This window comes from Bos indicus, chromosome 18 (genome assembly GCF_029378745.1).
Source record: "Bos indicus isolate NIAB-ARS_2022 breed Sahiwal x Tharparkar chromosome 18, NIAB-ARS_B.indTharparkar_mat_pri_1.0, whole genome shotgun sequence".
Lineage (NCBI taxonomy): Eukaryota > Metazoa > Chordata > Mammalia > Artiodactyla > Bovidae > Bos > Bos indicus.
This window is the reverse complement of record NC_091777.1, coordinates 36,124,929-36,138,329: the sequence shown is the minus strand read 5'-3', so window position 1 is coordinate 36,138,329 and position 13,401 is coordinate 36,124,929. Positions and strand designations below refer to the sequence as shown.

Below are 13,401 nucleotides of genomic sequence, written 5' to 3'. Positions count from 1 at the left end.
ATCCAGCCCTGCATTTCGCATGATATACTCTGCATGTAACTTAAACAAGCAAAGTGACAATATACAGCCTTGACACACTCCTTTCCCAATTTGGAACCAGTCTGCTGTTCCATGTCCTGTTCTAATTGTTGCTTCTTGACCTACATACAGGTTTCCCAGGAGGCAGGTAAGGTAGTCTGGTATTCCCATCTCTTTAAGAATGTTTCACAGTTTGTTGTGATCCACACAGTCAAAGGTTTTGACTCCACTAGCTTTGTTCATAATGATGCTTCCTAAGGCCCACTTGACTTCGCATTGCAGGATGTCTGGCTCTAGATAAGTTACCACACCATGGGTCATTAAGACTTTTTGTGTATAGTTCTTCTGTGTATTCTTGCCATTTCTTCTTAATATCTTCTGCTTCTGTTAGGTCCACACTGTTTCTGTCCTTTAGTGTTCCCATCTTTGCATGAAATGTTCCCTTGGTATTGCTAATTTTCTTGAAGAGATCTCTAGCCTTTCCCATTCTACTGTTTTCCTCTATTTCTTTGCATTGTTCACTTAGGAGGGCTTTCTTATTTTTCCTTGCTATTCTTTGGAACTCTGGATTCAGATGGGTATACCTTTCCTTTTCGCGTTTGCCTTTCACTTCTCTTCTTTTCTCAACTAAATTGTAAGGCCTCCTCAGACAACCATTTTGCCTTTGTGCATTTCTTTTTCTTGGGGATGGTTTTGATCACTGCCTCCTGTACAATGACATGAACCTCTGTCCATGGTTCTTCAGGCACTCTCTATCAGATCTAATCCCTTCAATCTATTTGTCACTTCCACTGTATAATTGTAAGGGATCTAATTTAGGTCATACTTGAATGGCTTAGTGGTTTTCCCTACTTTCTTCAATTTAAGTCTGAATTTGTTCTTTCTGGTCTATTCCAGGCAGTCAGTGTCTGCCACCTCCGGTTGGGGAAGGGAACATGAATCTTGACTACCACCTCTATTTCATGTTTGGATCCTACAGTTCTGATAAGTTCACATTATTTGGTACGTAAGGCTTTCTTAAATTCTTGAAAATCTGTCTTAGAAACTCATGTACTCTGTTTTCTTTAATTTATTGATTTATACATTATTTTAAAAAATGATTTGAGGCATTTTACAACATAAACACGAATAACGTCAAGAAGAAAGAAATAGAAAAAAATTTTTAAATAGAAGAAACAGGAAATAAATATATCCCAAATCTAACGTTACATGAATTACTATAATTACTATAATTGAGCTTGATCATGAACTTCCAGGAAGCCGAGGCAAAAAATAACAATGATAAAGTTTTTGTAGGTCTGTCCTTGTCTGGTAAAGTCTACTGCTTAAAATATCCAGAGGAATGAATGGAAACATGGCCTGCAAACTGTCACCTAAGAAGCAATTTTATGAATTCTTAGAAAAAGATAGTTCAAAGTTGATTTTCAATTTCCCCTCTGCATCTGAATAACAGTATTTTCATGTGTTTTTGATGCTAAATGAAAAAGATCCTAGGGAATTCCCTGGTCGTCCTGTGGTTAGAATTCTGTGCTTCCACTGCCAAGGACTGAGGTTTGATCCCTGGTTGGGGAACTAAGATCCCGTAAGTCTCGTGGTGCAGCTAAAAAAAATTTAAAAAGTAAGATCCAAGAGTAAAAGGGAGGAAGGGAGGTAAGCCTTCTTGCATTCTCATTAGAGGCTGGCCACCTCACCTTATTTGAAAATGGGTCAAACAGGATGCCTGGAAACAGAGTTAACATTTTTCTTTAAGAGTTTTGCTCATGTACCTGAATAAGGATCACCTGAGAATACAAAGTTCTTTTTATATACTGCAGAACACAGAAAGTATAAGAGTAGAGATTATCAGCTAACTGCCCCAGCCATGAAAAAACTCTCATTTTAGCCCATGTATTGACTTAATAGGATCCAGTTCTCGAGTACTATTGACTTGAACAAAGCAGGCAAAGATAAGGTTTTATTTCAATCTATATTAATTTTTCTTTTCTGCTAGTAAGTAGATAAAAGCAATTCTTATTTTATAATTGTACAGTTATATCATAAATTACCATGTCTTCAGGGGTATATTCAATTAAATAAAAATATAAATTTAAAAGAGGAGAGCCTGAGACTGAAATCCGATTTTAATAGGACTATTCTTCCAATAGCCTGGGACAGATATCAACGCCACCTTAAGAAAGACCTATATTATAGTTTGAAACAATTTCTCTAAAAAAGTCACTGTACGTTTCACATACCTGATTGTGGCAAAGTAATAGTTGCCTACTAAATATCCTTTTTCTGTTTTTCTCAGTAACAGACCCCTATCTTGTTAGGGGTGGCAATGTACTCAGGTTAAAAAACAAAACAAAACATATCCAGGTCTTCCCTATATACAAGGATGATCAATGAGATGCAATAAAAGTGTTGGGTAAGTTTCTGGGAAAAGCTGTTTAAAGAGGCCTGACTCAGATGAAAATTCTCTCCCACCCTTCCTCCTACCCCTTCTTCCTATTCCTTCTAGGATTACAGTTATGATGGCAAAAGCTCTAGCTGCCACTGTGGATCATGAGGTAATCTTGAGGATGAAAACTACAACCTAAAAATAGCAAAGAAAAAACAGAAGGAGCTTGGGGCCCCAATGACTTATGGAGCCACTATGCCAGCCCTAAAATGCCTATCTGTATATTTCTTTTGCAGAAAGAAAAATTAAACCTCTCGCTGTTTAAGCCACTGCACTTCAGGTTTCTATTACAGGTACTATACATTCCTAACTAATCCACTTGAACAAAACTCTACTGCATTCTCATTCAGAATTCGGCAAAATCTCATTTTATTTGGATATGGATAAAATGGGACATCTGAAAGCAGTCAAAAGTTTTCTTTAAGGAAACTTATCAATCACAATTGTTCTGCAATTATTTATTGTCAATCCTATGAAATTAAAAGACATTTACTCCTTGGAAGGAATGTTATGACCAACCTAGACCGCATATTAAAAAGCAGAGACATTACTTTGCCAACAAAGGTCCATCTAGTCAAGGCTATGGGTTTTCCGTTAGTCAGGTATGGATGTGAGAGTTGAACTATAAAGAAAGCTGATCGCAGAAGAATTGATGCTTTTGAAGTGTGGTGTTGGAGAAGACTCTTGAAAGTCCCTTGGACTGCAAGGAGATCCAACCCGTCCATCCTTAAGGAGATCAGTTCTGGATGTTCATTGGAAGGACTGATGTTGAAGCTGAAACTCCAATACTTTGGCCACCTGATGTGAAGAGCTGACTCATTTGACTCTTTTCCCTGATGCTGGGAAAGATTGAGGGCAGGAGGAGAGGGGGACGAAAGAGGATGAGATGGTTGGATGGCATTACCGACTCAATGGACATGGGTTTGGGTAGACTCCAGCAGTTGGTGATGGACAGGGAGGCCTGGCGTGCTGTGGTTCATGGGGTCACAAAGAGTGGGACATGACTGAGCGACTGAACTGATTAGACTGTGGGCTACTTGACAAAAGTTCACTATTTGTGTCTCTATCAACTAGCATGATGCTTGCCTGGTAAATACATGGTCATAAACTTTTGCTGAATTGAATTTTCTTTATGGAAATATGATACCAACCTTAGCAAATATACTCTAATTGTTTATAAAATGTTATTCAGTTAATTCAGAATACTATTTTATTTTTGTGCTATTAATATAAAAATAAATATATTTTCTTCTGAAAATTATTTCAGGAAAAGAAAAAACAGTCCATTTCAGGATGTTTCAAGATACCTGGCTGACATATTATTTTCAGGAAGAAGTGGAATTTCCAGAACCTTTGTGCTGGCAATTATTATCTCTTGGCTTGCAGTAGCAACTGTCTTCCCAGTGATTCGATGCACCTGGTAAAATGCATGAGGCCGTAAATATCGGTCATCTGCTGTTCCAATAAACATCTGTAGATTTATTGGCTTTTCACTGTAGCCCAGGAGCTAATTTGGAAGAGCAAACACAGAAAAATAACAACTCATTATCCATGCATTTTACAGTAAGTTTACAACAGTAAGTCTTGTATTTGTATCATATACTATTGATACATAAAATGTTATCTCAACAGTCAAAACAAGTAATAGGTGAACAACCCTCTAAACTACAGAAATATCTTAAGAGTTATAAAATGCTGGAATATATTACAAAGGGATGAGCGGGTTTTGGGGAATTAAAAGCTGCTGCTGCTAAGTCGCTCAGTTGTGTCCGACTCTGTGCGACCCCATGGACTGCAGCCTACCAGGCTCCTCCGACCATGGGATTTTCCAGGCAAGAACACTGGAGTGGGGTGCCATTGCCTTCTCCAGATTAAAAGCTAGATCAACCTAAACTCTGAAAAGCCTTGATAAGGTGCTATGTAGAATATAAAAGAAATGTTGATTCTGTGCTCTAGGCAACATTAACCATCCAGCTCGGACTTACAGATCAGCGTATGTGGGAAGGTCCCCAATCAGGCTATTAAAATCAGAGATACTTTTAGTAGAAATGACCTGAAAAGTCCTTTTCCATGTTTCCAACTGAGAATTTCAACTGACTTAAAAAGCTAGGCTACTTGACTTTCTTTGGTACTCTTCAGCTATTGCCTGGGTTAAAACAGCAACACAGGATGAAGAAGGGTGATGGCTAGGAGGTACTGGAGGTAAAAATGGTGATCACAAAAAAGAGGCAGTTAAAAGAAACAGAGCCTAAAGCATTTAGGGAGACTCCTGTGTTCAGTCTGATGGCTGAGTAGCACCCACTGGACCTGCCATCATGCAGACAGCAACTATGTGTACTGTGCTGTACTTAGAAGCTCAGTCGTGTCTGACTCTTTGCGACCCCACGGACTGTTTCCTGTCAACTCCTCTGTCCATGGGATTCTCCAGGCAAGAATACTGGAGAGGATTGCCATGCCCTCCTCCAGGGGATCTTCCCAACCCAGGGATCAAACCCAGGTCTCCCACATTGCAGGCAGATTCTTTACCTTCTGAGTCACCAGGGAAGTCCAACAGCAACTATACACTGGAACAAATATAAAGAATGACTTTGAAAGGAAGGAAAGTATCAAAGTAAAGAGATACTAGAAACTGACACATGTAAGAAGAAAATAAGGGAAGGTGTGTTTCCTGTTTTTAAGGCTTTAATCTGAGGGAAAGCCACAGTCCATGCTTTTAACAGTGTGGCTGAAACTACCAAAGAAATCTACAGTCTGAAGGGCTTGAAGAAACAAGGACAGAGCCTGTCATAACCTCTGGAAAGTAGAGGCAAATCCCAGAAAAGAGAGCCAGAGAAGGGGTGCTCCAAGTTTTATATATATATATATACATATACACACACACACACACACTGGAGAAGGCAATGGCACCCCACTCCAGTACTCTTGCCTGGAGAATCCCATGGACGGAGGAGCCTGGTAGGCTGCAGTCCATGGGGTCGCTAAGAGTCGGACACTACTGAGCGACTTCACTTTGACTTTTCACTTTCACGCATTGGAGAAGGAAATGGCAACCCAGTCCAGTATTCTTGCCTGGAGAATCCCAGGGACGGGGGAGCCTGGTGGGCTGCCGTCTACGGGGTCGCACAGAGTCGGACACGACTGAAGCGACCTAGCAGCAGCAGCAGCAGCACACACACACACACACACACACACACACACACACACACTCCACCCAGTTCTTTGTCTGACCTGTAAACCATCCATAACAGGACAGACTCAAGCAGCCTAAGGCTAAAATAACTGAAATGAGATAATGAGGTACCACCAAGCACAGGGAGACAGGTTTTACAGGTTGACTCCAACCAAGTTAAGTGCCTGCTTAAACAAAAAAGTTCAACATTCTTTGGCAGTACATATGGGTGTGCATTTATATTTGTTTTGATGTTGTTCATCAAAGGTGTATGAGTTCTTCACATAATCTGAATATTAATCCCTTGCAGATATGTGATCTACAAATACTATCTCCCATTCTGCAGGTTGTTTTTTTTACTTTCTTGGTTGTGTCCTTTGACACACACAAGTTTTTAAAATTTTGCCTTTTGCCTTTGTGCATGCTCAGTCATGTCCAACTCTGCAAACCTGGACTGTAGCCCACCAGGCTCCTCTGTCCTTGATTTTCCCAGGCAAGAATTACTAGAGAGGGTTACCATTTCCTACTCCAGGGGATCTTCCCGATCCAGGGATTGAACCCATGTCTCTTGTGTCTCCTACATTGGCAGGTGGATTTTTAACCAACTGCACCACCTGGAAAGACCCTTTTTAATTTTGATGGAGTCTGATTTGTTTCTTTTGTTGCTTGTGCTTTAGCTAACATACTTAAGAAACCACTACCAAGTCCAATGTTGAGAAGATTTTCCTCAAGTTTTCTTCAAAGATTTTATAGTTTTAGGTCTTACATTAGGTCTCTGATCCACTTTGAGTTAATTTTTGTATATCATATAAGGCAAGGATTCAACTACATTGTCTTGCTTGTGGATATCTAATTTTCCCAGCACCATCTGTTGAAAAGACTCATTTCTCCCACTGAAAGGTCTTGGAACCCCATCAAAAATTAATTCATCATATATGTTAGAACTTATTTCTGGGCTTTCTATTCTACTTCATTGGTCTTTATGCCAGCACCATACTGCTTAAAATACTGTAGTTTTGTAGTATGTTACAAGTCAGGGAGAGGAAATCCTCCAACTTTATTCTTCCTTTTCAGGATTGTTTCAGCTACTTGAGGCCCCTTGCAATTCCATATGAATTTGAGACTACGATTTTTCATTTTGCAAAAAGGACTGTTGGAATCTGGCTAAATACTGCATTAAATCTGTAGATTTCTTTGGGGAGCACTGATATCTTAATTAAGTCTCCTTCCCATGAAAATGGGATGTCTATTTTTGTTCCAAGTATACTTAGATTTTATTTTTACTTTATATTTTTTTAAACAATATTGTTTAAGTAGACCATTTTTAAGTTATTTTTGAATTTGTTGTATACTGCTTTCTATCTTATGTTTTGGTTTTTTTGGCCTGGAGACACATGGGGTCTTAGCTCCTCAACCAGGGACTAAACTTGCACCCTCTGCACTGGAAAACAAAGTCTTAACCACTCGATTGCCAGGGAAGTTCCTATTTTTACTTTATATTATTTTTAAATTACTTTATATATTTCCATTTAGTTTTCTTTCAGAAACATTTTATAATTTTCAGCATACAAGTCTTATATCTCCTTGGTTAAATTAATTCATAACTACTTCTTTTAGATGCTATTGTAAGTGAAACTGCTTTCTTAATGTCCTCTTTGGGTTGTTTATCACCTGTACGTGCTTCCCTGGTGGCTTAGATAGTAAAGAATCTGCTTGCAATGTGGGGACCTGGGTTCGATCCCTGAGTTGGGAAGATCCCCTGGAGAAGGGAACTAGCTACCCACCCCGGTATTCTGGTCTGAATAATTCCATGGACTAAAAATAGTCCATGGGGTCGCAAAGAGTCAGATACAACTGAGCAACTTTCACATAGAAATACACAGAAACACAGCTGCTTAAGTATGAGTTGATCTCCTGCCCAGAAACTTCCCTGAACTAATTTATTAGCTCTAGCAGCTTTCTTGGGGATTATTCGGGATTTTTAAAGTAGATGAGCATGTCATCTGTTAATAGAGATAATTTTACCTCTTCCTCTCCAATTTTGATGTCTTTTATTTCTTTTTCTTGCCTAATAGCTCTGGCTAGAACTTTCGGCACAAATGCTGAATAGCAGTGACAAAAGCAAGCAACCTTGTCTTGTTTCTGATCTTAGGGGAAAAGCTGGCAGTCTTTTACCAGGATGATGTCAGCTGTGGGCTTTTCATAAATGACCCTGATCATGTTAAGGACTTCCCCACTTTTCCTAGTTTGCTTGGGTGTTTTTGTTTTTTTAATGAAAGCTGTTAAATTTTATCAAATGCCTTTTCTGTGTCAATTGAGATGATCATGTGGTTTTTATGCCTTCTTTCTATTAATATGATTATAACAACTGATTTTCATTTGTTGAATCACCTTCTGCATTCTTGAGGTAAATTCCATTTGGTCATGCTGTATAATCCTTTTTAAAAAATTATTTATTTGGCTGCATTGGGTCTTAGTGGTGGCTTGCAGGTGTACTTGCTCTGTAGTATGTGAGATCTCTGTTCTCTGGCCAGGGATTGAACACACTCCCCTACATTACAAGGATTCTTAACCACTGCACCACCAGGAAGTCCCTGTATAATCCTTTTAATGTGTTGTTGGATTCGGTTTGCTAGTTTTTTTGTTGAGGATTTTTGTCTTATATATTTTAGGGATATTGTTCTTGTAGTTTTCTTGTATCTTTGTCCTTATTATCCTTTCAATTAAAAATTTTTTTTCCACATCTCTACTGGAATTCCTTCATCCCTTCACATATTTAGCCCACCTTTTCTACTAGCTAATTTAGCATTTTTATCACTGTTATGTCAAAGTCTCTTTCTGATAAGTCCAACCCAGATGTAGGGCCAGATTTGAGCCACCTCTGGGTCTGTTTCTATTGACTGTTTTCTCTTCACTGTGGTTCACAGTTTTTTTTTTTTAATTTTATATAATTATGTATTTATTTAGTTTTGGCTTTGCTGGGTCTCTGTTGCTACACTGGCTTTTCTCTAGATGCAGTGCGCAGGCTTCTTACTACAGTGGCTTCTTGTTGCAGAGCACAGGCTCTAGGGAGTGCAGGCTTCAGTAATTGTGGCACATGGCTCAGTAGTTGCGGCTCCCAGGCTCTAGAGCACAGGCTCAATAGCTGCGGCACATAGGCTTAGTTGCTCTGCAGCACGTGGGATCTTCCCGGATCAGGTGCTGAACCCGTGTCTCCTGCATTGGCAGGCAGATTCTTTACCACTATACTACCAGGGAAGCCCTGGTTCACACTTCCTTGTGTGTGTATGCATTGTTTAACATATACTAGACATTTTGTATAAAAGAACTCTAGGAATTGAAGTAGAAAATATTTATTTCCAGAAAGAGGCATGCTATTTTTAAATTTTTTTTTATTTGGTCAGGTCACAGTTCTTAAGCTGTCTCAGCTCTACTACTGCAGCTTTATTCAGACTCCTCTGCTTTGGGATGGTGGTTTACATGGCACCTGGTGGGGAGGTCTTATAAGCTTCAGAGAGATACTCTCAGCAATCCTCACTCCTACTTTTGGACCTAAGTGCCCCTGGGAAGAAAATTTGCCAAGGGCACAGTATGATAATATAGACTGCATAAAGTTTATTTTTCAGTAAGCACAGTGGAGGAGCTCTTCAAGGCAGTGGAGTTTCTAGGGCCCAGACCCAAGCACTGTCTCTACAAGCTGTGGATGCTGAGTCAGAGTCAGTGATGTTTTCAGTAGAGCAAAACTGAGCAGGGTGGCTGGACACTGTTCCAGGCCACATAGCTTTCAAACCTGAGATTTTATGAGCTATTCAATAACCTTAAAAGAAATTCTCTTCTATTTGTATATTATGGTTTTGTAAAGTATCCTGACATATGATATCAACAGAGTGCCTAGTATAGTGCTTGGCACGTAGCCAACAAATGTTAGCTATTAGTGTGCATCCGGAGTCTAAGTATGGAATCTAATCAGAGTTTCAAATTTATTTGATTATGTTGTCCTTCAGGTGAGTGTTTTACTCCCTCAGGCTTGCCCATGCCTGGCTTTACACTGGAGTCTGTAACCAAGCAACATCATAATTTATTGATTATCCTCCTCTACCCAGGAAAGGACATGAAATTTTTTGCCTATTATCAGAAAAAAAGGATTTACTCAGGATGCTTTTCAGTCCTGTAACATTTAGAGAAGCAAATAAAGCCTGAACCATTGCAACAGCCTTATAACTGCTCTCCCTGTTCTTACTCTTGCTCCTTGATAGCCTGTTTTCTGTCGAGGAGCCAGAACAAACTTGTAACATTAACCGGATAACTTTACCTCCCTGCTCAGAACTCTCTAGTGGCTTCCTTCCACACTGAGAACTAAATTCAAATGCCCTACAAATATTTACAAGTCCTATGTGATCTGGGCCCTAGATAATCTGCTGCCTTACCTTCTCCTACTCTCTCCCTTCCACAGTCTGTTCTGATCATCCTGGCCTTATTGCATGGACCACTTAAGCTCATTCGGACCCTCAGGAGTTTCACACGTAATATTTTATCCCTTTGGAATATTCTTCCCTCTGATCGTCACATTACCTCATTGCTTCAGCCTGCACTCAAAGGTCAGCTCCTCAGAGAAAACCACCCTATCTGAAACATTGTATTTCACCCCTTTATCCTGTTTTATCATTTTTCATAGTATTTATTACTATTAAAAGTATTTTATATATTTGTTCATATCTGTTTGCCTCAGTACCACATAAGTTTCAAAAAGGTAAAAACTCTGTCTTGTTTACCACTCTACCTTTTCCTCTTTTTATTGAGGATGTGTTATGAAAATATCTCTATCAAATGTCACTGCTTCAGCCAGTATTATATAGGTGACACTAAAATAAAGAACAAAGTGGTATGTATTAAATTTTAATGAAAGAGTGAAGACCTTTAAAGGTAGAAATCTATTAATCATAATAATATAGGAAATAGGGAAGTACATGATAAAAAGCAATTAAGGCTCTGTTTAGGAAAGAAAAGACAAAATCATGGAAATCAGTTAAGAGGCTAAAGCATTAAAATCATGTGTACTCAAAATTTAAACAAGGGTAGAAGTAAGAACATGAATAGAAAATAGGAATGAAGATGGATTAATGCAATAAATCTTTCTTATGAGTCCCTGAAGGGATTTTTATAACTGACTACATATAGAACAATAAAGAGAAGGGAACAAAGAAATTAGAAGTTCTGAGCTTCAATACGCAGGAGAATGACGGTATCCCTAGCAAATAAAGAAGTCACTTATTTAGAATACATTTGGAGAAAGATAAGGTCATGTCTTCAATGTTAGTCATGTTATATTCAAGGTAATGCTGAGATATCTAGATGGAAATGTGAGGCTATGTAAGACAAACATTCTTTTAGCCTAGCCATAGCACTATTGCGCAATAACAAAATTATATACTCTACTGTGCTTTAAAAGGATGACTGAAATGCTTTCTGTTTCTTATTTTGACATGATGAGAACGATGACATCATGACAACATGAGTATACACTGTGAAAGTTTCAGTACTTACAGCTCCTGAAACACTACCAAGTTTTAACTGTATCACTGATTTGTAGCTCCCTGAGCAGCACTGTGAAATGATGAGAGTGCCAGTATACTCTCTATCTTAACTACTCTGCCACTATTGCACAAAAAATAGCCACAGTTAATACATAAATGAATGAGTATGGCAACATGATGACTGACGTGCACTAATGGTATTTAATGCAAAGGGGCCAGAAATCCAAATTCCTATCACTTCATGAGATACTCACTGTTCTTCAAATACCTATCAATGCATGAGATAATCATTGTTCTTCAAAGAGCAGAACTAGCCTGTGTTGCCCAGAACTTCAGAATGTCCCATCATGTATATATATTTATACAGAAAAGTTTGTGAACTTGGAACTCAACTCCTTAGAATATATAAATATCACCCAAATCACAGTTTTAACACATAAGAATTTATCATGAATATAACTGCCATGTAAATTGAAGAAAACTTAAGCAAGAGTTGATCATTTCAGAAAATCATGTCATTGTCAGTAATGCCACTCACTTGTGGCATTCAGGCTGCTGATCAACACATCTGCCTTTGTGCCTGCGACACTGTAGTGATGCTGTAGGTACAAATATCAGGCTACTTTATTGTGTTTTGTACAGCTGTTACCGCTTCCCTTATGGCTCAGCTGGCAAAGAATCTGCCTGCAGTGTGGCAATCCAGGGTTTGAGTCCTGGTTTGGGAAGAGGAGAAGGGAAAAGCTACCCACTCCAGCATTCTAGCATGGAGAAGTCCATGGACTGTATAGTCCACAGGGATGCAAGCTGAGCACTGAAGAATTGATGCCTTTGAACTACGGTGTTGGAGAAGACTCTTGAGATTCCCTTGGACTGCAAGGAGATCAAACCAGTCAATCCTAAAGGAAATCAGTCCTGAATATTCACTGGAAGGACTGATGCTGAAGCTTCAATACTTAGGCCACCTGATGCGAAGAAATGACTCATGGAAAAGACCCTGATGCTGGGAAAGATTGAAGGTGGGAGGAAAAGGGAACGACAGAGGATGAGATGGTTGGATGGCATCACCAACTCAAGGTACATGAGTCTGAGTAGACTCCAGGAGCTGGTGATGGACAGGGAGGCCTGGCGTGCTGCAGTCCATGGGGTTGCAGAGTCGGACACAACTCAGAGACTGAACAGTTGTTACCAAGTCTTTTCATTTTGAAACATAACTTTTTGCTATAATTTAGTTTTCTAAATTTATTCCCTCAATATTAAAGCATTATATTGATATTTCTAAAATTATATTATGTAGGCTGATTATATTATCTTTGCATTTCCATTCCAGGTAAATAAAGTAGTATTATAAAATATTTGTTTAAAATTTTGAGAGTGGGGTTGGGTCTGATAGGGTTGAGAACCACTGGTCTAGAATATTTGCAAGTCAAGAGGCACAAAGGTATTTTATCTTGACCAGTTTGCCTAAAAGCAAATCCTCCAGTCTCCTGTCTAGGGAACATAAACCTTTAGGCGTCAAGAGGAGTTAGAAGTCTCTCTATTCAGGACACAGACTTTTATTATGCCTCCTCTTTCAGCCCCATACCATTTTCTGTATAAAGCCCCAAACCCTGCTTCAATTATTCTAGAACCTAGAACTTCTATTTCACACTCTCTAAACAATAAATTTCCAAAATTCTCCCAAGGTAAGCCAGTGGTTATCGCTTGGTTATACCACATAAGAAAGGAAAAACTGTGACGTTTGCTTGTTTTGTAGATCTTCAACCAATTCTTCTGTTTTCAGCCTCACCTCACACCCCACTTTCAGAGATATCAGTGCTTCAACCCTTTGAGCCTTCCCAAGGTTCTTTAGTGTAAAATGATTTCTGGTTCTTATGTAAAATGATTTCTCCAACCAACAAGCTTAAGCTTTAACTGCTTAATGTCTAATGAAGGTAAACACGTGTTTAATCCAGTATATTGAAGTGGAAATTGCAGTTTCCTGTAAATACTTAAATATTGTGTATTTAAGAAATCTATTAATATTAGTTGTGATATCTTTTTACATCTTGGTATAAATAAGTTAATAAATTTTAAAGCTTTAAATGAATGGAAAATATTCCATAAAATGATAAAATGTCAGTATGATTACAGTAGGAAAAAAAAAAGCCTAAATAAATCACTAACTAAAGAAGAAATAGTAAAAATGAGGGTGTAGATGTACATATGCACCCAAATAAAGTTCAGTCATTTTTCCCTTTTGG

At 38.7% G+C, this 13,401-nt stretch overlaps 1 protein-coding gene across 6 annotated transcripts in view; it reads right to left on the bottom strand.

Annotated features, from left to right (window-relative positions):
- The window catches only part of NFATC3 (nuclear factor of activated T cells 3), a 93,968-nt gene that overhangs the window by 38,593 nt on the left and 41,974 nt on the right, over positions 1–13,401 (bottom strand). For all 6 annotated transcript variants that reach the window (XM_070771939.1, XM_070771941.1, XM_070771940.1 and 3 more), the window contains exon 4: positions 3,766–3,965. In XM_070771939.1, coding sequence (XP_070628040.1) covers positions 3,766–3,965 — 200 coding nt within the window. The remainder of the gene's footprint in view (positions 1–3,765; positions 3,966–13,401) is intronic.